The 22,841-nt window shown below is 47.6% G+C and overlaps 1 protein-coding gene across 2 annotated transcripts; it reads left to right on the top strand.

Annotated features, from left to right (window-relative positions):
• The first annotated feature begins 5,303 nt into the window (after positions 1-5,303).
• GAL3ST3 (galactose-3-O-sulfotransferase 3) lies at positions 5,304-22,141 on the top strand. Of its 2 annotated transcripts, none has more exons than XM_089483093.1 (3): positions 5,304-5,818; positions 16,345-16,586; positions 17,748-22,141. In XM_089483093.1, exons 2-3 carry the CDS (start codon positions 16,459-16,461, stop codon positions 18,904-18,906), a joined length of 1,287 nt encoding a protein of 428 aa, XP_089339219.1. In that variant the 5' UTR covers positions 5,304-5,818; positions 16,345-16,458; the 3' UTR covers positions 18,907-22,141. The 2 variants fall into 2 exon arrangements, with proteins under 2 accessions (XP_089339219.1, XP_089339220.1); XM_089483094.1 differs by lacking the exon at positions 5,304-5,818 and adding an exon at positions 13,695-13,883.
• The last annotated feature ends 700 nt before the right edge of the window (positions 22,142-22,841 follow it).

Here is a 22,841-nt window from a genome sequence, read left to right as displayed (position 1 = left end):
CAACGTCAGGAGGGAGATGCAATTTCCATCCCAGTCTAGACTGGTAGACATTCTTTAGGGTTTCTGTTCGCTCCGTTCAGCCAAACCTATACAACTGGGAGGCTTATAATTGTGTTTTGGAGGAAGAAAATGCGAACAAAACTATTTACATTTCAAAGATGGGCATCACTAGAAATGTGTAGATTTTAAGAATGTGTGCAAGGGGAAAACGCATTCAACAATCCAGATGAATTTCTGGGCAAGGAGGAAAGAAAAGCCTCGAAACTTGATACCGAAATGGGGCAGAATGCGAATGGCGGGGAGGAACGGAGAAACGCCGTCTGACTGACAGATTTTCACATCCCCAAAGAGGCCCTTTGCAGTGGCCTGAGGCATTTTGAGGATGACGCCAACAAAGTTAAAAAGACGGAGTTACGGATGTGCTGCGAAGCGGCCTCCCGGGATTCCTCCCCTCCAGTTTAAAACGCTCTCGGGAAATAAGAGTTTGCAGTATCCCTTACAACAGTTTTGCAAGGTTGGCTGACAGTACGACCATTGTGACGTTGTGGGGGCTGATAAATTATTACATATAATAATATATCATATTATATAATATTATATTATATATAAATCCTAACAAGCAAATGTTGATTTTGCCATTTTATATATGGGATACCATTATATTTATTTGGACTTGGATTTTGGCATCCACTGGAGGTCCTGGAACCAAACCCCAGCGGATACCAAGGGCCCACTGTGTTCCCTGCATGTGGATTTTGAACGTTGTGCCCCCCAAACCTTGCCGATGGAGAAGCATCTGTGTGGGTTTTCCAGATTGGTCCCAGGCTGTTCTGCCGCAGCCAACATCTGTCTGTCTCTTTGCCCTCGGTCTCCCTTTGCTCCCTTGGGCCTCTGCCACAATCGTGGCATTGTGGCCTTCCGCCTTGGCAAAGCGAGGGAGGGAGGGCGGCGTGGGAAGGAGGGAACAAGGGGGCTCTCTCAAAGGGTTTCCCATGCCAGCCCTTGGCCCTTTGCAGGGCGGGTCAGCTCAGCTCCCGCCCCCACATGCCACACAATGGGGGTCCGGAGGCAGAGACAAAAGCACCGCCGGAAGCAGAGAGGGCACAGTTTAATGCCTTGGTTTGGGAGAGGGAGAGAGATGTTGCACTTGGAGCAAGAGTTTTCTGGGCAAGGTTTGCAAGACAAGGTTTTTTATTCTGGATAAGATCTGCATTGCATTTCTGTATCACTTCATAGTGAACTTGGCACTCTATAATATCATTCCTAACATAACAATAATAAAATATAAAATAAGTCATTAAAACCATTCGTTAAAACAATCCAAAATGATGGGAGTCAACCTCGGAGTCCTGTGGGATCGAACTCGCAACCTTGTGGCACATCAGAAGCATCCGACGCACACTGCAGCACTCTTACTGATGTCCAGATGCATACCTTTGTATTTACCTAACAAGGTTTTTGCAGCATAGCTACTCATTCCTAATGTTATGGAATTAGACTCTTGGAATCAGAATTGAAAGGGATCCCAGGGATCATCTAGTCCAACCCATTTCTGTCATGTAGGAACTCAATGAAAGCATCCCCACTGAAAGATGGCCATCCAGCCTCTGTTTAAAGACCTCCAAAGAAGGAGACTCCACCATCTTCCAAGGCAACATCTTCCACTATTGAACAGCTCTTACAGTCAGGAACTTCTTCCTAATATTGAGCTGGAATCTCTTTTCCTCTACTTTGCATCCATTCCTCTGTATCCTATTCTCCGGAGCAGCAGAAAACAAGCTTGCTCCATCCTCAGTGTGACATCTGTTCAAATAAATATCAAGTACAGTATTTAGTCTCCAAGATTCACGTTTTCAAGCTCTTTTGCAGCTGGCGGGGGATTCTGGGAGGTGTAGTCCTTAAAAGCAACTCTTCCAAGATGTAAAAAGCATCTAAGGAAGTAGACTTTAGTCTACCAAAGCTCATGCTGCCAACTTCTTTCTTTCAGTGAGTCTCAAAGGTGCCGCAAGATCTCTCTACGTACTGATTCTACAGACTAGCACGGCTATATCTCTGGATTCTTCTAAACTGAGTAGGGGATTCTGGGAACTGTACTCCCCAAAACTTAACTCTCCCAAGCTGTGCCCAGTCTGCTGTGGAATTCTGCCAGCAGTGGTCCCAAAAACGGACTCTTCCGAGCAATGTATGGCTACACCGGGGATGCTGGGAGCTGTAGTCTCAACCTGTAACTCTTCCAAACCTGAGGTTTTCCTCTCGATGCAGCCATTTCCACCTTAAGCCATCAGTCCTGGCTCACTTCCTGGCCGTCTTTTTTGCCGCTCCCATTCGCTTGCAGCTGTTCAGTTAATGAGGTTTTGGGTTTCTTTATTCCTTTTTCCCAGTGGGGCTTTTTACAAAACCCTTCTCCGGCTTCCAAATTTGATATCTTCGGCCCAAATGATGATTGTGTGCGCGCACACACACACACACACACACACACACACACATATATATGAGAGAATCAACATATCCTTGTGTCCCGTTCTGTTTCGTTCCTCTAAGCCTTTCTTGGAACATAACCAATTCTTTTTTCTTTCTTGCCTGCCTTCCAGTTGTTTCCAACTTGGGGCTTTTTTGGCAAGATTCATTCAGAGCGGTGTTTTTGCCATGGCTTTCCCTTGAGGCTGAGAGAGTGTGACTTTCCATTTACTTGCCTTTGTCTACTTTGGGTTCAACTTGTGTTGAAACCTCGGTGGTCCACTTTTTCCAGACCATTTGGGCTACGCTTTGCCCGCTGGTGCCAGGCTTAGGAGCGGCTTGAACCACCCCTGCGCCGGGATCCTTGGAGATCTACTGCTGGTTCGGGTCGATGAAACCGGGTCCAAAACGGATCCAGCGTGTCTTGTAAGTCAGCTCTCTCCACATTTACCATCCTCCCTTTACGCAGAGCAGACCTTTCCGTAAGCGGAGGAGACAGATGCAACGCAGTTTACCCTGGTTCCCACTCAAACCTATCTTAGATGCTGCCGCGCATCGCGCCTACGGTCGGGAATTTAAATCCCGGAGTGCGATTCGTACTCGCCGCAGGGTACAAAAACGGCAAAGCCGATTTTTAAGACCACATATCCCACCTCCTCTCCCACACCAGAAAAAGCACATTCCTCCTTTGGCAACTTCTCAGCGGCCGTCCAAAGCTCTTAGCAACCTTGCGCCGGCACATTTTTGGGGGAATTAAATGCAGCAGGTGTTCCACGGATATCGGTTCCTCCTGAGCTATTTCTTAGCTAAGCTCCTCATTTCATAATATATTTTGGTGGGTTGTTTTGCCCGCCTCTTTTGCATTCGCACCCGTGTCTTTCTCACACCGGGCCCAAAGTTACAAAATGAACTTTAATAACTGCACTTAGGCATCGACAATGAAATGCATAGATATAGGATGGGAGACCTTAACAAGAGTGAAAGGGATCTAGGGGTCCTAGTAGACCACAAGTTGGACCTGTGTCGACAGTGTGATGCAGCGGCTAACAAGGCCAACACGATTCTAGGCTGCATCAATAGAAGTGTAGTGTCTAGATCAAGGGAAGTAATGATGCCGCTCTGTTCTGCTTTGGTCAGGCTTCACCTGGAATACTGTGTCCAGTTTTGGGAACCCCAATTTGAAAGTTTGGTAAGCTGGAACTGTGTCCAGAGGAGGGCCACCAAAATGGTGGAAGGCCTGGAAACCATGAAGCCCTAAGAGCTAGGTATCTTTAGCCTGGAGAAGAGAAGGTTGAGAGGCAATATTTATGCTGGAGACCAGAATCAGCCAGGCAGCTCTACAGAACTTGGAGGATTTGCTTTTCAGGGCTTAACAGCTCTTTAAAATCCCTTGGCCACCTGTTCAGCACTTGGTTGGGGGATTCTGGGAGCTGCAGTCCTGGAAAGCAACCCTTCCAAGCTCTGCAATGTTGCATGCAATGTAAAGATTGCAGACATGTGATGGTTGGGGGATTCTGGGAGTTGAGGTCCCTTAAAGCAACCTTTCCAAGCTCTGCAATGTTGCATGCAATGTAACGATTGCAGACATGTGGTGGCTGGGGGATTCTGGGAGTTGAGGTCCCCCATAGCAACCCTTCCAAGCTCTGTAGTGTAGCATATGGCGTGAAGATTGCACCCGTATGATTTCCATGCGTTGGCATTTGATCTGAAATGTGTGCCGCGTGAGTAAGAACACGAGGCGCTTCCTGCCACATCACAGCCGAGTTGCTTGGCATCTTGTCTCTAAATGCATCCCAGATTTGGAACAAATGTCCCCCTCCTCCATGACTTGGGAATGAGAGACGCTGGTGGAATCGAACCCGGGACCTTCTGCACGCCAAACAGACACTCTGCTCCTGAACAACAACAACTCATCCGTTGTAAGATCGTCTTGCACCACCACAGATCGTTCTTTGACCATATAGTTTAGTTCTGGTTGCTTAACCGGAAGCATGTCTTGGGCAGAGAGACCTGTCCTTGATCTCCTTGATCAGAGAAGGCAAGGATTTGAACTCAGGGCTTTGGGCAGTTGTCGTACCACTAACTCATAGGCCAAAGTCAAGCTCTTTGTCCTTTTACTCTGAGTAGCAACTGTTCTCCAGGATCTCAGCTGGATACATAGAAGGCCTTTCTCATCACCCGCCTTTGGGACACGGCAGGGATCGAACCCAGGGCCTTCGCACCCAAAATGCCAAATAAGGGACAGTCAAAATTCATGGCACTCGGGCCGACAACCAGGAAGCAGCCGTTAACAGCCGTTGTGTTGTGTTACTGAAACACCCCAAGTGTCGATTTCGGTTAACTTTAGCCCTGCGTCTACAATTGTCCACATTCATACATTTCCTAGAACTGAAAGGGAGCCCAAGAGGGCATCTATTCCAATGCACTGCCATGCAGGAATACCCAGGTCAACCTCTGGACCTCAAGGCAAGGAAGGAGGGAAGAGAGGGAGGATGGAAGGAAGGAAGGAAGGAAGGAAGGAAGGAAGGAAGGGAGAGAGAGTCAGGGAAGGAAGGAAGAAAGGATGAGCTGCTAGGAAAGAAGGAAGGAACGAAGGAAGGCAAAAGAAAGGAAGGAAAGAGGCAGGCAGGGAGGGAAAGAAGGAAAAAAGGAGGAGAAAAGCCAGGCATGGGAAGAAGGAGGGAAGGAAGGGAGAAAAAGAAAAGAGGGAGGAAGGAGGCAGGCAGGGAAAGAAGGAGGGAGGGAAGGGAGGTAGGTAGGCAAGGAAGGAAGGAAGGGAAGGGAAAGAAAGAAAGAGGCAGGCAGGCAGGCAGGGAAAGAAGAAAGGGAAGAAAAAAGGCAGGCAAGGAAGGAAGGAGAAAAAGAAAGGCAAGCAAGGAAGGAAGGAACAAAGAAAGGCAAAAAGGAGGGAGGGAAAGCGAGACCGAGAGAGAGAGAGGCAGTTAGGTGTGCGTTGGGACGTGCGAACCCTGACACGCGTTGGGACCAAGTGCACGTGGGAATGCCCCCTGGGGCAGGCCTCTGCTGACATGCGTGTCTATATGTGGCTGTGTGTGTGTTTGGCCTCCTCCTCCTCCTCCTCCTCCTCCTCTTCTTCTCCCCCAGAGCTCTGCGATTGGCGCCCTCCTGCCCTCCCTTTCCCCATCCCTCTCTCCCTCTTTATCCCTCCTTTCCCTCCTTCCCTCCTTCTTCCATTGCAGTTGGCCTCCAGCGGCTTCGCCAGAAGAGGCAAGCGATGCGGCTCTGCAGGCGACAGACTCCCTTTTTGGGGGGGTCCTCCAACAAGACCCCCTCCCCTCCTTTCGTCCAGAGGCTGAACCGGATCAGAACCGGATCAGAACCGGAGCCCAGAGGGGGGCAGGTGAGTTGGATTTGGGTTTTGGGGGGAGATGCAGCATCTTCACCTTCCTCCTCATCATCTCAGCATCCTTCTTCTTTTTGGACCCCTTCCATAATGATACCAAGACTGATACTAATATTAATACCCCATCGAAACCTGAGACCCTTTTCCTATTCATCCCAATTGGGGGGGGGGGTCTCCAAGGGGGCAGAGAACACGCGTGTTCAAGGAGATGCGTGTATGTGGGTAACGTCTGAATGGGGTCTGAGGCTGGGGGCACCTAAAAGGATGGTGGGTTTTTTTGGGGAGGGTCTCAAAAAAGAGGGGAGACCCCCCCAAAAAGAAAAACAAGATAGGGAAGGGAGGGAAAAATATGAGACAAACGTGTCAGAGTTCTGCTGAACCCAAGAAGGCATTTTTAAACTCTACTTCTTTCTGTGTACATATACATGTACATGCATACATACATACATATATATATATATATAGTGGCATCTGCCATTATTGGTACCCCTTTGACCCCTCTCCATTTGCTTTTTGGTTTGGTTTTGGGCCAGAGAGTGTCACTCCTTGGAAGGAGCCCCTTGATTTTAAGGTTTTTGAAATATATATATATATATAATATATATATATAAAATATATAAATAAAATGTGTGTGTTCGTATATATATTGTATTTTATTTATATATTTATAAATTATATATATATATATATGTATATATTGAAACCCATATATATATAATTTATATTATATATTTTTATTTATATATTTATAAAACATATAAATAAAATGTGTGTATATATATATATATATATATATAAACCCCATACATATGTATATATAAAAAATTTATATTTTATATTTATATTTATATATTTATAAAATATATAAATCAAATGTTTGTGCGTGTATATATATATATATATATATATACTGTATATACCCATATATATATTAATTTATATATTTATAAAATATATAAATAAAATGTGTATGTGTATATATATATATATATATATATATATATATAATTTATATTTTATATTTTAATTTATATATTCATGAAATATATAAAATATTATTTATATTATATATATTTATATATGTGTGTGTGTGTGTGTGTATATATATATTTATGTATTCATTTTTTACTTTGGGTTTCCCTATTATGGGGTTTTCTTGGCCAGTTTCTTCCAAAGGGGGGGTTTGCCGTGGCCTGAGGCTGAGAGAGTGTGACTTGGCCAAGGTCACCCAATGGGCTTCTGTGGCTGAGCAGGGAACCGAACCCTGCTCTCCAGAGTCATAGTCCTACACTGTGCCCTACTGGCTCCTTTCTTTCTGACTTAGGGCCGTGGGCTTTTCATGGCCAATTCCTTCTGAGAAGGGTTGCCATGGGCCAGTTCCTGAGGCTGAGGCGCTGTGACTTGCCGAAGGTTACCCAGCGTGTTTCCATGGCCAAGCCAGGATTCGAACCCTGTTCTCCAGCGTCATAGAGTGACATTAACTCTTTCCCAAGGGTATTGTGGGGGGGATGCTGATGGTGGAAAGAAAGTAGGATCCATTTTGTGGGGTCCATAGGAACTAGCCACTTGGTGCATCCTTGCCATGAAGGCAGGTGCAATGGGGCTTGTGCAGGTCACTTCCCTGCTGGACTGGAGCCCAGGTTGTGTGTGTAATGTGTGTGTTTGTACAAAGGGCACAAGTGCCAAGTCCAACTCGGTTGACCTGCAGCCAGCTTTCGAACCCAGATGACTCACTGCGGACTCTTTAGGTTGGGATTGCGGCGGGTACTTGGTCAGAAGATGCCATCCTTGAAACCTGGGCACTGGGTACCACTTCATCCTGCGTCGACTGCAAGGTTATCTCCAGAGGATGCCTTGGGAAGGATGGCTCTGCCAGGAAGGAAGGTTTGGTCGTAGCAACTCATTGCAGCAAAGAAATGGCACTCTGCACATGCCCAGGGTCAGGGATGTGGCTAGAAGAGACGGCAGGGTGTTGGGTAGCTGTGTCAGGCTTGCGAATGGGCAGAAAAGCAGCTTTTCCAAGCATGCTGGTGTTGTGCGTTGTGTTGAAATGAAGCCTTCTTAAGATTGTGTGCGTTGTGCCGGAGGAGACAAAATGACACGAGCTGCTTCTGGTTTGAAAAACACTGTTAGGATATATGAAGAATTAATGAGAGGGTTTTAGGGAACCCACATTGAGGGCACATGAGACCTGCGCATTGTAGTTTTTGTTCATTTGGCTGCATCCGCACTGCAGAAACAATCCAGGTTGACACCACTTTAAGTGCCGTGGCTCAATGCTAGGGAAGTCTGGGAATTGTAGTTTTGTGCGGCGTCTCGCCTTCTCCATTAAAGTGCTCTGATGCCGCAACCAACTAGAGTTCCCAGAATGTCAGAGCACAGAGCCTTGGCAGTTAGAAAGTGGGGTCAAACTGGATTATTTCTGCAGTGCGGACGTAGCCTCAAACTATTGCAGAGTTGTTGGTTCCTTTTGCGTCGTCATCTTGCACATTGGATGACATTTGTGCTTTGTATACTAGAGATCCTTTCTGCCTCTCCCACCTCCATTTCTGCTCCATCTTGAGGACTAGAAACAAGCAGTGAAAGATTGGGATAGGAAAGAGCCTTCTCTCCTTGAAACGTTGGAAAGCTGCTGCCAGTTGGTGTGGATGCGTTGTGTCCCCCATCGTTCCCAGCCAGCAGTGGATGATGGGCCTTGTATTCTGATGCATCTGGAGCATGCGCTGTGATGGGAAAAGCTGGTCTAGAAGACGGAGAGCCAGCATGGCACAATGGTTTGAGGGTCGAGACTGACTCTGGAGACCAGGGTTCAAATCCCAGCTTGGGCATGAAACCCACTGGTTTACCTCTGTATCTTTTGGACTTCACGTTTCGAAGCCCCAGCCAGTTTGGGCAGCGGTCAGGAATGCTGGGAGCTGGAGTCCAAAAGGTCTGGGCTTCGTTCCCGCTTGCAAATGAATCAGTTTGCGATCCGAATCGATGGATTGATTTGACAGCGGAGCGTGGTCGGCACAACATTTGCCCCGATTGCATTTTCTGGTTGTAAAATAACCGCTTCTCGTTCGCGTCAACCAACGGTTCGATTCCAAAGGGACCCTCGTTGGCGATCGTCCACTCCTGTCATAAAAAGAATCAATTCCGATCCACATCCCGTTCACGCTTGCGCCGAATCGATTTATCGCAAAAGACGTGGGGAAAAATGAGCGTCAGAGACATTCAGTGGGTCTGGCGCATGGCCGCCCGCTCTCCAAACCGCTTTGGCAATTTGTCTCAAGTGCGGACAAAGGCCATTTAAATAAACAGGTTTGCAAACCGATTTAAAACATAGTGGGAATGAGTTCCCTGGAGACACCGAAGTTTGGGAATCGCTGTCCTAGATGGAAAATATAGTGCAGGTGGGCCAATGGCTGCATGCAAGAGCTCTTCCTCATCTTCCAAAATGCCCCATCATCATCATCACCGTCACCACCATCCCTCCCTCCTCCACTATTTTAGAGCGCATAATAATCCCCCATGCGAAGGGACTCCATTTGGGTCAGCCGAGGCTCTCCGCCAGAGACGGATTAATATTCTCCACAACCGGATTAATATTTTGAGTGGTTGGATTATGACTTCTGACAGATCGGGAAGGGCTCCCCGACAGCCGGGGGAACGCTGCCCGCGCCACGTCTCAGGTGGAGATGCTCCTGGAGGATCCACTGATCCGCTTTCGCTCGGCTTGCGCATGGCCATTTGCTTTGCTGGTTTGGGGCCGTTCCCCTGATTCCATTCCCTCTCAAATGATCTGGATATTTCAGGCGTCATGAAGTGAAGCTTTCTCACTTGACTCCATGGGCCCCATCTGCACCTTTTTCTTCACCTGCTGGCCTGGCATTTGAGGGTTGTTCATCACTTCTCCCTGGGATCGGGGCAAGGAGGAAGCCAGAGGGCAGAAGTGCGGTGCATTCATGCTCAGCTCTAATGTGTTTGTTCTGAGCCCATCCTTAGCCCCAGGGCTCATTTTTAAAATGCCACACAAGGAAATGTGCACAAGAGGTTCTTTTGCTTGTCTTTCTTTTTGTTTCCTTTTCCTTCCTTCCTTTCTTCCTTCCTCTTTCCTTCCCCTCCCCACTCCTCCCCTTCCCCTTCTGTCTTCCTTCTTCCTTCCTCTTCCCCTCCCCTTCCCACTCCTCCCCTTCTGTCTCCTTCCTTCCTTCCTTCCTTCCTTCCTTCCTTCCTTCCTTCCCTCTTTCCTTGCCCTTCCCACTCCTCCTCCTTCTGCCTCCTTCCTTCCTTCCTCTTTCCTTCCCCTTCCCACTCCTCCCCTTCTCCTTCTGCCTCCTTCCTTCCTTCCTCTTTCCTTCCCCTTCCCACTCCTCCCCTTCTCCTTCTGCCTCCTTCCTTTCTTCCTTCCTTCCTTCCTTCCTTCCTTCCTTCCCTTCCCACTCCTCCCCTTCTCCTTCCTTCCTTCCTTCCTTCCTTCCTTCCTTCCTTCCCCTTCCCACTCCTCCCCTTCTCCTTCTGTCTCTCTCCTCCCTCCCTCCCTTCTTCCCACCTTTCCTTTCTATTCCTTATCTTTTCTTTCCTTCATTCTCCTTCACTGTCTTTTCCTCTTCTCTTCCCTTCCTTCTCACTTTTTTGTGTCCTTCTTTTCTTTTCTCCCTTCCCTTCCCTTACTCTCTTTCACTCACTCACTCTTCCCTTCTTTTCTTTTCTCCCACCCTCCATCCCTCTCTCTCTTTCTCCGTTCCTTTCCCTTCCCTTTGTTCTTTTCTTTTCTTTTTCCTTCTTTCCTTCCTTCCTTGTGAATGGATTCCTATTGCCCAGCTTTTGTCTGACAGAGTATGACTTGCCCAAGGTCCTCCAGCGGGTTTGCATGGCAGAGCAGGGATTCGAACCCTGGTCTCCAGAGTCATAGTCCAACACTCAAACCACTACACCAATTGTGTGTGTGGGGGGGGGGGGGGAGATAAACCAAAAACCCTATGCAAGATCAGGCCACCTTCCTGTGCTGCGGCTACACTGCAGAATTAATGCAGTTTGACACCACTTTAACTCCATGCTGTGGAATCCCTGCGCATGTCCTAGCCGTGGCATCTATTTGCGTCCTCTTGGCTGAAGGGGTTTCAAAACAGACAGCCCTTTGCTGTGCTTTTTGGGTGCAATCGGGGCGGTCAATGCAAAGGAAAAATGGGCTTCCCAAAGAGGCCTCCTCACTCCTCCGACCTCCAGGTCACTTAATGAGGCTAGATGCCTGATAGCCAAAACATTCAGGTTCTTCTTGTTAAAATAATGGCTCTCAACATAGCTGCAATAATTTAATTAATGAACCACTGTCTATGACAGTGGGAATCATAACGATCGCAAAAAAGGAAGGAAGGAAGGAAGGCAGGAAGGAAGATATTCCACTGCAGGGAAGGAAGGAAGGAAGGAAAGCACTGCAGGGAAAGAAGGAATGCAGACAGGCAGGCATTCAGGTTTTTTCAAACATAACCCCTTTGTTTCACATCCTGAAGCCCAGACATCAAACGTTCCCCTAAGAGAGGGGACATAATAACAAATGAAAATCATGCCTCTGAGAATGTGCAGAGTGCCTTTTGATTTATATTCAGCTAACTGCCTCTCCTCCTCAGCTCTTTGGGATGTGGGGCAAAAGGAGACCGCATGGTATCCCAGCGCCTGGCAGACTGCAGCTCCCATCCGTCATTGCCCAAGGGCGATGGGTGCTGCAATCCAAGGGCATTTGGGCCGCCCTCATCCTTGCGTTTGAAGTTCAGTTTCCAGGAGCAGAAACCAGCATTTCAGGCTTTGGCTCTGCTGCGTTACTTCGTTGACATTGAAATAACTTTCATGGGTCTGTTTAATATGCACATTTGCTAATGTGTTTTCTGATCTGTAACCCCAAATATTTATGAGACGCGGAGCTGGGTCTCTCTCTGTCTCTCTCTCATTCGGCTCAAAGCTCCGGAGGACAAGAAGTAGCAATGCCACCTGCCCACCCAAAAAAGCCATGCCAGGGCCCAGCTCCATGCCAAGGCTGTTATTTATATCTTGGCCACGTAACCTGTTTCTGCCGGACGCCTGACTTTGCTGAAGGGCAGCAGATTTCCGCTGTATCTTAACTGATACCGAGGGGTGGAATAAAGATAATAAAGTAGTACATATGGATATAAATGCACAGACGAAGCCGGGAAGGACCTTTTGGAAAGTGGTGCCCCTGGAGCAGGACTGCGCCAAGCGGCAAATGCCTCCAATCTATTACTTGCATACCCTGAGCTTTCCCAACAACAAGGATATAATAAAAAAAGATTATCCTAAAACATAATAGGATGCAATAGTAAAAATGAAATAATAATATTGTACACAATAGGATAAAACAGTGCAAATTAATAATAACCCAGGAGAGCCACATCTGCCCCATGGAAACAGAGTCATCTATCTTTGGGACCCCAGTTTTCTAACAGGAATTGCAAGTTCTATCTAATGGTTAGAGACTTGGTGACATTGGCGCTCCAGAGGGTCACCTTCATCTCCGTCCGGCCTCTTTTAAGAGGCTTGGATTTGGCAATCTCAAATCGCTTGGTGACTCGGTGTACCAAGACAACCGAAGTCACCTGCCTTTGGGCCGTTGGCCTGTTGAATCATGGAGGGTAACCTGAGACCAGGTAACCCAGCACAGTTTTCCGAACGGAGTTAATGGACGGCGGAAAATGAATACCTTTCGGGGACTGGGCAGGTAGCCAGTCCTTGTCATTGTTTCCACCTGAGCGGACAAGTTGCGCCGGTCCCTGAATTGCAAAATACCTTGGGGCTGGACCACTGCGGCCGTTACGGATGCTAAGCATCTATACAAAGTGCTTTTGCAAACCTTGACCGCTTAATAGCAACGGCAGCAACGTTTATTTATAAGACATCGAAGGGTAGCCATGTCGGCCATATAGCGAATCCTATACCATCCAGGCAATGATAACTTTATGGGACCAATCCAAAATGCACAATTGCGTGTTGCAAGTTTTTGAAGTCGCACTGGCTTCATCAGGCAAAAAGGAGGGAAGGAAGGCGTTCTTTCTATGCGCACATGCCCACCTTTTTACTGAACTTTAATACTGTCGTGCCAACTTTGGGCTTTTGCCTTTCTTGTCTGCCATTGCCTTGCAAACCCTGATTTGGAAAGGCTTGAAATAGACTTCCTTTTCCCAAAGGGACACAGAGCGGAGCGGGAGGAGAGATGTTGGTGCCAAGACCAGGTGCCTTTTTGCAATCCAAATTTGTGTCCTCTCTCTCGTCTCTTGTCCTCTCTCGCCCCGCATGCCCTCTCTGCCTCTGCGCATGGATTTATTGAAAGAGAGAGATGGAGAACTGATGAAATTTCCACCACCGGCCCCTGAGGCTTGTACCCATCGATCGGGCGAGGTTTGGCCTAAATTCTCTTGGAGGGCTGCAAAGGTTAGTGGCTGGAATGACAAGGACCTAACCTCCAGATTGGAGGGCATGGGGCGCAGGAGGGTGATGCTTCCGCCCCGTGTCTTACCTTTGGGGTCTCGGTTTGGGTCTTCAGGTGGGTAAAAGGGAGTTTTTGTTGGCTGACGTTCCCATTCTCGGAAGTGGGGTCAATTACGTTTGCCCCTGTTCAATCGATGCGTCTCGCTGGTGCACGGAGGCACCCATCGGCACAGAAACAAGCTGACCCTTACATGGAAAGATATGGCAAACACACGTCTGCCCTTGCCAGCTGTGTTGTTTCCCAGGTTCAGAGTTCGAGGGGATGGCTTCGGTCTATAGTGCATACTGGGATGCTCTGTGGTTTGCAGCATTTTTACCATGCACTCCAGCCAGTGCATCATTGCACTTTGGTTTGCAGCATTTCTACCATGTGCTCCATCTGGCGCATCATTGGACACTGGTTTGTAGTATTTCTCCAGCTGGGAAGGCTCTCCCAAGTGGCTTATGGAGCGATAAAATGTAAAAGCAAGGCAAGGCGATCGCTTCTCTCTATTTTTTTTTAAGACTGCGATCGGAGAGATAGAAGGAAAAAGCGAAGGGAGGAAGGAAAGCAAGGCAAGTTAGACTCAGACTACGTGGGGTAAGTTGCTAGCTTTCTGTTTTGGAAAATGATAAAGCACATCTTTAAGTGTTTCCAAGCAAGGAATGACTTTTTAAAAGTAACTTTTCACATCCTAGGAGGGAAAAAGCCATGGGACAAATCCCCTTTGTTTCGTGTTTAAATATGGGTGACGCATTTCATGTATTTTCATTTGTACATTTGAAAATGTTTAGCGGCTTGGATCCCAAAATCCACGTATGCTCAAGTCCCATTCAATACAATGGCATAGTGAAATGGTGCTCCTTATATAAAATAGCAAGAACAAGGTTTGCTTTGGGGAATTTATATCTTTTCAGTGGTTGAACCCGTGGGTAACGGATCTGTGGATGTGGAGAGTTGGCTGTACATTGAAGTTTCTGGGAGTCTGGTTTTTTAAAAAGCATTTTCAGATGTCGGTTTTGAAGCTGGGAATGGAGATGATGCAAATGTAGAAACCAGATCAACCCTTGAAACTGGGCAGCAGGGGAATAGTTGTTACACAGGAGGAATGGATTAATTCTTCGACTAAGAGTTGTCCCAAACTATTGGGATCTAATTTCTCCCAGGTCCCTTCTCCCTGAACAAAGGCGCCTTGTCTTTACAAAGAGATGGGGAGACGTTTGGGGCAGGTGGGTTCAAATTGATGCAAGTTTAATACAAGTTTATGACTCTGGTCTCTTGCAAATAGCTCCACATCTTCCTTTTATTTACTTGTTTTAAAGTATTTTGGTAATAAAAACCAACTAAGGCTTCGTCCGCACTGCAGAAACAGTGCAGTTCAACACTGCTTTAACTGCCATAGCTGAATGCTATGGGATTCTAGGATTCTTGGAACGGCCCCTTTAGCATTGTGCAACAAGTCTGTTGTGCATTTCGGTTGGCCAATAAAGGTATCAACAAAGGATTTCGGTTTGTGTTTGTGTTTATTGAGCTACCCCTGAATGTTTTAAATGTCTCAAGGGTTGTCAAAGAGCTCTTCCAATTTGTGCAGAGAATGTATATTTTGCAAACTCTCCTTCATGAGCGCTTATTTTTAAAAACGTCACCAGAACAGCCTTTCCAAAATCCAGGTCCGTGTTCAGCCAAAGGCTGAGGGTTTCTATACCTAAAACCAAAATGAAACCAAAAGCAATGGCAATGGAGAGTTTTGGCGCGAACGGGCTTTCCAGAATCTGGGTCTGCGTTGAGCCAAAGGTCGAAAGTTTTGACACCTAAAAACAAAAAAGCAATGGCTCCAGACAGTTTTGTCTTGCACATGACGACAGAGCAGGCTTTCCAAATTTCGGTTCCATGTTGAGCCAAAGGTTGAAAGTTTCTACACCTAAAAACACACACAAAAAGAGTGGCCCACAGAGAGTTTTGTCTTGACAAGGTCAGCAGAGTAGGCTTTCCAAAAAGTTCAGATCCATGTTGAGCCAAAGGCCGAGAATTTCTATACCTAACAAACCAAAAAGCGATGGCCTTGGAGGGTTTTGTCTTGCGCATGTCAACAGAACAGGCTTTCCAAAATCCGGTTCCAGGTTGAGCCAAAGGCTGAGCATTTCTATACCTAACAACCCAAAAAGCGATGGTCTTGGAGAGTGTTGTTTTGCACATGTCAGCAAAACAGGCTTTCCAAAGCCTGGCTCAACATCGAACCAAATGTTGAGGGTTTCTATACTGAAGAAAGCAATGGCCCAGGAAGGTTTGCATGCAACTCGGAGGCTGCACTTTGCCCACCTGAGGTGCAGAAGGAAGTGCACTTTGCACATTCTCCATGCGGCTGACCTCTCTTATTCCATCAAGCTATAGACCCATGGCATTTGCTCACAATCTGAACCAACGAAAAGCCCACCGCTCCTGTTTGCCATGTCTGGCAATGCCAGGGCTGGATCCCAGAAGCGGCCCCGATGGCGGGCTTCCACATGCGCCTGCGAGGGCTTGGACACTGTCCAGAAACCAGCCAGGAGCATGATGCCAATGCTGGGAAACCCAATCTCCTCCCCTTGTTTGAAGGAAGGTGAACTTGGTGGCTGTCTCTGCTTTCCTTTGGGCCGGAGAAGGGGAAGGGAGCGGAGTGGAAGAGAGATGAGTGTCCAGGTTTAAAAGATATTCTTCTTTCACCCACCGACGGTATAGGAGGGATCCATAGGAGGTTGAGTTTAGGGAAGAAGGTGAAATCGTAGCTGGGGAAAAAAGGACAGGTGCTCATCCTGGGAGGGAAGAATAATGCTTTGTCTTGGTTGCGGTGAAGGGGATACAGAAGAGAGTTGGTGCCCCAAATGTCTTCCATGCACCAAGGATGATGGCTTCATTTATTCCTCCATGCATATAGTCATATGGTGTGATCTTTCTCTGAACATTTGCATCGTGTCGTGAGCCAGGACTGTTATCTGTGGTTATAAGAAATGGCTGTTTCTGTTTTGCATGCTCCGTGCACGTCGGTTTGTGGACTAACACCATTCGCTCTGTTTCTCTGCAGGTGCCCTTCGCTCTGTCGGATTTGCCTCGCCGCTGTTGAACCGGCCACCTGCCCAGAGTCCCCATGCCAAGGTGGGCTTGCCACGGCGCCATGCCTAGATAAGGCACCACCAGCATGATGTACGCCTTGCCGGCGCTGCTCTACGGCCCCAAGATGATCTCTCGCAAGAAGGGGCTCTTCCTCCTCTTCCTGGCGTTCAGCACTGGCACTTTGCTCTTGCGCCAAAGTGCCCACCTTAGTTGGTACGATCCAAAGGACGGTTGGGGGCTAAGCCACAAGCCTGGGGTGCTAGTGTCAACTGAACTGATCCTGATTTGAATGCATGTTTTAAACTGTTAATGCTTAATTTTGTTTTAGGGGAAGGTGGGTTATGGGGATATTGGATTGTATGGGAATTTTAGGTCCAGATTGGGGATGGATGTCTCAAGATCCAGCACTTTTTTCAGAACCAGCAAATCCTGGGTCCAAAACATACACTGCAGAAATAATCCGGTTTGAGACCACTTTAACTGCCCTGGCTCAATGCTAGGGAATTCTGTAATTTTGAGAGACATTGACCCATCTCTGTCAGAGGGATCCCTGGTGCCACAATAAACTATAATTCCCAGGATTCTTAGCACTGAGCCAGGGCAGTTAAAGTGGTCCTGGATTGTTTCTGCAGTATGTTTTGGACCCTGGTCTTTAAAAGGGTTTTCTTGACTCTGTGTGTATGTGTGTGTTTGTGAATTTCAAAGGCAAGGAAAACCCAGGGGTGGTTTTGCCAGTTCCTTCCTCTGAAATAGAGCCTCCAGCACCTGGAATTTGTTGGTGGTCTTCCATCCAAGTCCTAACAAGGGCTTACTCCGCTTAGCTTCCAAGATCAGCCAGGATCTGGTGCTTTTCGGGTATTTAGGATATATGTGTGTGTCTGTGCCTTCAAGTTGCCTGCTGATTTGTGGCACTTCCCATGCATTTCGTAGGGTTTTCTTAGGCAAGGGATCCCGTTTTACCAGTTCCTTCCTCTGAAATATACAGCAAGTACTAACCAGGGCTGATCCTGCTTGGCTTCCCATATCAGCCGGCATCTGGAAAAATCATGGCAGCCCTGAAGGAAGGAAGGAAGGAAGGAAGGAAAAAGGAGAAGGAAAAGGAAGGGCTTAGTGATGGACCCAGAAGCAAAATTGGGTGGTTTTGGGGACAGATTGATCTGTGGGCTTGGATTTCTCTACTTCAGTGGTTCCCAACCTTTGGTCTTCCAGTCGATTTGGACTTCAGTTCCTACAATTTCTGACTGTTGGTCACGTTGGCTGGGATTTTTGAGAGCTGAAGCCCAAAACAAATGGAAGACCAAAGTTTGGGAACCTACTTGCTCTAAGTCCCTGCTCTAGTTTCTCCTCCTGACTCTTGCTTTCTACCCCCGGCAGGTTCCCAAAGTCTCCCCCCTTCAGCTGTGGGCCGCTGCTGACGTCGTCTCGTCCCAAGCACACCGCCGTGGCCTTCCTGAAGACCCACAAGACTGCCAGCACCACCGTCCAGAACCTCCTCTTCCGCTTCGCCGAGCGGCACAATGTCACCGTGGCCCTGCCGCACCATGCCTGCGACCACCAGTTCTGCTACCCGCGCAACTTCTCAGCCCGCTTTGTCCACCCGTACACCCTCCCGCCACGGGTCATCGCCAGCCACTTGCGCTTCAACCACGAGGAGCTGCACCGCCTCATGCCCAACGACACGGTCTACATCACCATCCTGCGCGAGCCGGTCGCCATGTTTGAGTCGCTCTTCAGCTACTACAACCAGTACTGCCCAGCTTTCAAGCGAGTGCCTAATGGTTCCATGGAGGCCTTCCTGGACAATCCCTACCACTATTACCGCCCCCACGAAAAGTTCGCCATGTACGCCCACAACACCTTGATGTACGACTTGGGGGGTGACCCCGAACACAACCCAGAGGACCCTTCCTACTTGCCCAGGTTCATTCACCAAGTAGAGGGCATCTTCTCCCTTGTCATGCTCGCTGAGTACTTTGATGAATCCTTGGTCCTCCTCCGCCACCTCCTGGCATGGGACTTGGAGGACATTTTGTACGTCAAGCTGAACATGCGTAGCCCCGAGTCCAAGCTCAACATCACCTCCGCCCGCATGGCGGCCCAGATCCGTGCCTGGAACGCCCTCGACACCGGCCTTTACGACCATTTTAACGCCACCTTCTGGCGGAAGCTGAGCCAAGTGGGTCAGGACTGCGTCCGGAAAGAGGTGGAGGCTCTTCACCAGGCTTGCGACCGCTTGGCCCGCCATTGCTTCGGGGGCCAACCCCTGTTGCGCCCTGCCACCCAAATAAAAAACAAAGAGCTGCGGCCCTGGCAGCCCAGCGCCAAGGTGGACATTGTAGGCTACGACCTCCCGGGTTCAGGACCTCCTTCGGATGAACTTTGTCTGAAACTGGTCATGCCCGAGGTGCAGTATTCCCGCTACCTGTTGAGAAAACAGAGCATGAAGAACCGGCGACGGTCCGCGGCCCATCGGTCAATACCCCCCCGGGGACTCCTACGACCCCCTCGGCACCCCATTCCCAAAGTCGCCTGAAATTCAGCATGGCAAATAGAAGACTATGAACGAGGGCTCTATTTTCTCTATGGCCTGCCTTTCTAGGGAGGAACTGGACCATGGGATGCTGGGATGACTGGAGACTTATTGGGGTTGTTGTTTTTGCACTATGGGGGCATGGGATGCTGGCAACTGTTCGGTGGTGACTCCTTGTTTTCTTTGCTGGGACTGCAGGATATTTTGTTCTTCTTTTTGGCCTCAATCTCAGGATGCAGGCTTTTGGGGTGAAAGTACGCGACTCTTCCTTGGATGCATTGCAGGTGCATGCAACCAGTGGTTGAATCCAATTTTTGGCCACATAACTGTGTGGGAACGTTACCTCGGGGTGGGGAAAAAAGCCTTCCAGATACGGGGCTTAACTGTGGAGTTGCCATGCCTCGTGCGCTCGCTTTTATCGGAAGGTCTACAGCGGGGTACCATCCACTTGTGGTCCTCCCCTGTGTTCCTCGGTATATATTACTCGGCTGCTTTGGGTCCCGTTTGGGAGAAAGGCAGGATATAAATTAATTAATAAATTAAATAGTAATAATAACAGTAATAATGATAACCCATCTGGGTACCAGTCGGTGTAACCCATCTGGGAGAAAGGTGCCATTTTAACACTCTTTTAAAATGAAGAAGAGGAAGCCCACAAATGTAAGACCAAGCTGGGCAACTTTGCCAGTCCAAGGGCCATGTTTCTTGTATAGTGGGCCCTTGGTATCCTCTGGGTTTGGTTCCAGGACCCTTTTGTGGGTACCAAAATCCATTTAAGTCCCATTAAATACAATGGCAGAATAAAACGATGTCACTTATATACAAGGGGGGAAATCAAGGTATATATAGGAATATTTTCAAACTGTGAATGGTGGAATCTGTGGATACAGAGCCTGTGGCTATGGAGGGCCGATTGTATTGGCAGCTTCCAGAAGCCACACCGAATTGGAAGTTGCTTGAAGTCCCTTTCTTATATTGAAAAAACAAAACAGGGTTTTAATTTATTTTTTAAGCATGGCTCCGTGGTTTACTTTGCATCTCCTGGACCTTTCCAGGAGAGACAGTTTCCCCTTCTTTTTATCACCCCAAGAAAAAGGTTGGTCCCAAGAACTCTTCAAGGGGAAGCTTGAGGCCGCAAAAAGCAACCTTCAGAGCCATGTTTCTGGATATATATATATATATATATATATATATTTCATTGTTTAAATAACTGGAGAATGCCGCTAAAATGCAATATGTAATATCCTTCCGCTCTCTTCTGTATCGAAGGCAGGATTTTAGGACTGGAGGCAACATAACGCAATCCGCAGAGAGCCTCCCGGTCGCAAAAGAAACCCATTTTCTATGCTAAAATGTGCAATCCGGTTCCTGGAAACTGTACATTTTAAATGCAACTCTGCGCAGCTTTTCGAGGGGGACCCAAAAGAGACTTTTTTCCTCTCCCGAAACTGGACGCGTTTGGTTTTTTACAAAAGCTGCGCTATGCTATAGTGTTCATTAAAAGTTATAGTGTTAACTGGTGATAAAAACGGTCACCGCTAGGAAAGGTATAGCAAATGCCAATCTTGGACAGATTGCTCTTAAAATCCCTAGAAGCAATGGCCTCAGGGCAGATAATGCACAACGGGACGGCACACTCGCAAAAAGCACAACCACACCATTCGACGGGATCAAAAGCCAATTGCAAATCCGCTTGTAGCTTAGAAAGGTGGAAGGACATTGGATTAGCGCTTTTGAACGTATGCCCATGTTTTAATGAACCTAAATCAGTGATCAAAAATGGTATCCCCTTCTAAAGTTAAAGGGAATTTGGAGATCTGGGGGGGGGATTACTTTTCAGGGCTAGAATCCTATCGGAGGACCTCATTTTTGACTTGGGAAACCAATTGGATCTTGGCACAGTGGCTTCTGGTGACGGTTGCAAAAGTCCGGCGTCACGATTCGTTTGGCGTTGGATCATGCCAATCTGAGGACTCTAGGAACTGTATTTTTTACATTCCCAAACTCTGAATTGTATTTGAACCACCCTAAAAGTGTCCCATGTCAAGATCATGTCCTTTAAAAGAATAGCGATGGGTCCCAGAAGTAGACAAACCAGTGGGATGCGCACATAGGAAAAGCACAATATTGCCAGGTTGGCATGGAGTGCCAACTTCTGCTCCACTTTGTAGCTGCTTAAAACAGACAAGGAACAAGGGATTAATCCGGATTAAGGGGGGGGGGTCTCTGTCTGGAAACACTGCAGTCACTTCTGCCACAAGGAAGGGGTCATTTCTGGCTATCCCTCGCCTCTGGTCCACATGGAGAAACCCTTTCCTTCTTTGCATCATCTTCATCCCACATTTTAGGGCTAGTCTGCACATGGAAAATACTCCTCACTGAGTGCAGTCCAGCCATGCGCTATGCGCGATTTGTTCAGGTTTTTTTGCGCCTCTACTCCTAAAAAAAAGCCTTCGTGGTTTTTACTGGAGTATCTGGAAATCCACCGAAATGCGCATTGTTGCACATTTGGCCGTCTGTCTGCTTTGCATGGATTTGGACGGCTGTCCATTTTTGGCAAAGCAAAGGGGAATAGATGGGAATGGAGGCAAATTTACTCAGGGAAGTGAAGACGTCGATGCGCATGTGCAAAAATAACACACTGATGTGTAGGCTAGCCCTTAGCCTTCCCAACTCTCCCAAATAAACTGCAACTCATGTCAGCATCTTTTGAGTATTCCTTACCTAAGGAAACCCTATGAAATGTGTGTGGTCACCATAAGTTGGCAGAGCGAGTTTGGTCTTGTAGGATCTTCCTTTTTATTAGGATCCAACAGTGAGAGCCTTAAGCGAAAGACTTAGAGCCAGAATTAAAGAAACGTGAGTGCAGGGGTTTCTTTTGCGTGGAAAAAGATGCAATCCTTGGCTTTGCGGTTTGGTGATCTACTATTGCTCTTTGGCTGCGAATTTGAATTATGGGGTTGGGTTGGGTTGGGTTGGGTTGGATGGCCCTTGCGGTCTCTTCCCTCGATTCGATGATTCTCTCCCTTCTATGGCATCCTCCATTTTGTCCTCCGGAGTGACATGCCTCCTTTCCGCTTCTTTATTCCATGCTTCCCAAAGGTTCGGCAGGATTTTGCTTCTGCAGACCATCCTCAACAACTGTTTTCTGTCCTAGCGCAGAAGACCCCTCTTCTGTTCCTTCTTGAATGAGAAATGGGAAGTCAATAATAATAATAAAAAAGCCTGTTCCATTTGAGTTTGTTGTAATTATTTTCCTGGATGTGGTCACTTTGGAGCGAGATTTGGTTATGTATGCATGCACTGAGCGTAAAGGAAATATGGGCTTTGGGGCTGTCCGCCAGAGACAGAAACTAGTGTCTTGGCAAGAGAGAAAGCGGCTGCAGTGGCTGCTTCTTTAACAAGAAGATTTATTTGCTAATCCTCCTGGGATCTTCAGCAGAGATTGGCCCAGTTGCAAAAACCTTGGACGGGGAGCGAGATGGAGGCCCAAAGGAGGCATGCTATTATTGGTTTGAAACAGGTTCCTTGGGAGGATAGGAAACGGGGTTTGATCCAAGGTTTTGCAACTTCGAGTCCGGTCAAATTAAACCGGAGCAAGAGCAAAGGAGGATTTGCTCTTCAAATACCCTTCTTAGGTCAGCCGAGTTCTCACCTGTTTCTTCCAGCTTTTAATCAGGTTGCTTTAAGCTTCCCAGAGGTTTGGGGCCATCTATTCTTATTCGAAGTTCAAGAGCATGGGAAAGTAACTTCTGCGGACAGCCAATGTGGGGTTTCTCCGACGCGGCTGATCTGAATGGTTTGCTTTCGGTTATGCCCGCTACTGCTTCACTCTTTCCTTCACTATCTTGCTCTGCACAATGACATCCAAAATCTTTATTCGGCCAACCCAAATGCTAAAAATACCTGCTGCACGAAATGAATAAAATACCATACGA

The sequence above is a fragment of the Sceloporus occidentalis genome, unplaced genomic scaffold, assembly GCF_023333645.1.
Source record: "Sceloporus occidentalis isolate IW3139 unplaced genomic scaffold, rSceOcc1.0.p SCAF_20, whole genome shotgun sequence".
NCBI lineage: Eukaryota > Metazoa > Chordata > Lepidosauria > Squamata > Phrynosomatidae > Sceloporus > Sceloporus occidentalis.
Note: the sequence above shows the minus strand (reverse complement) of the source record. Positions and strands in the feature narration are given on the sequence as shown.

Excerpts from the sequence above, each read along its gene's own strand:
- GAL3ST3 (XM_089483093.1), top strand. The coding sequence starts at position 16,459 with ATGATGTACGCCTTGCCGGCGCTGCTCTACGGCCCCAAGATGATCTCT. Across the intron at positions 16,587-17,747 it reads CAAAGTGCCCACCTTAGTTG|GTTCCCAAAGTCTCCCCCCT; the intron begins GTACGATCCAAA and ends TACCCCCGGCAG.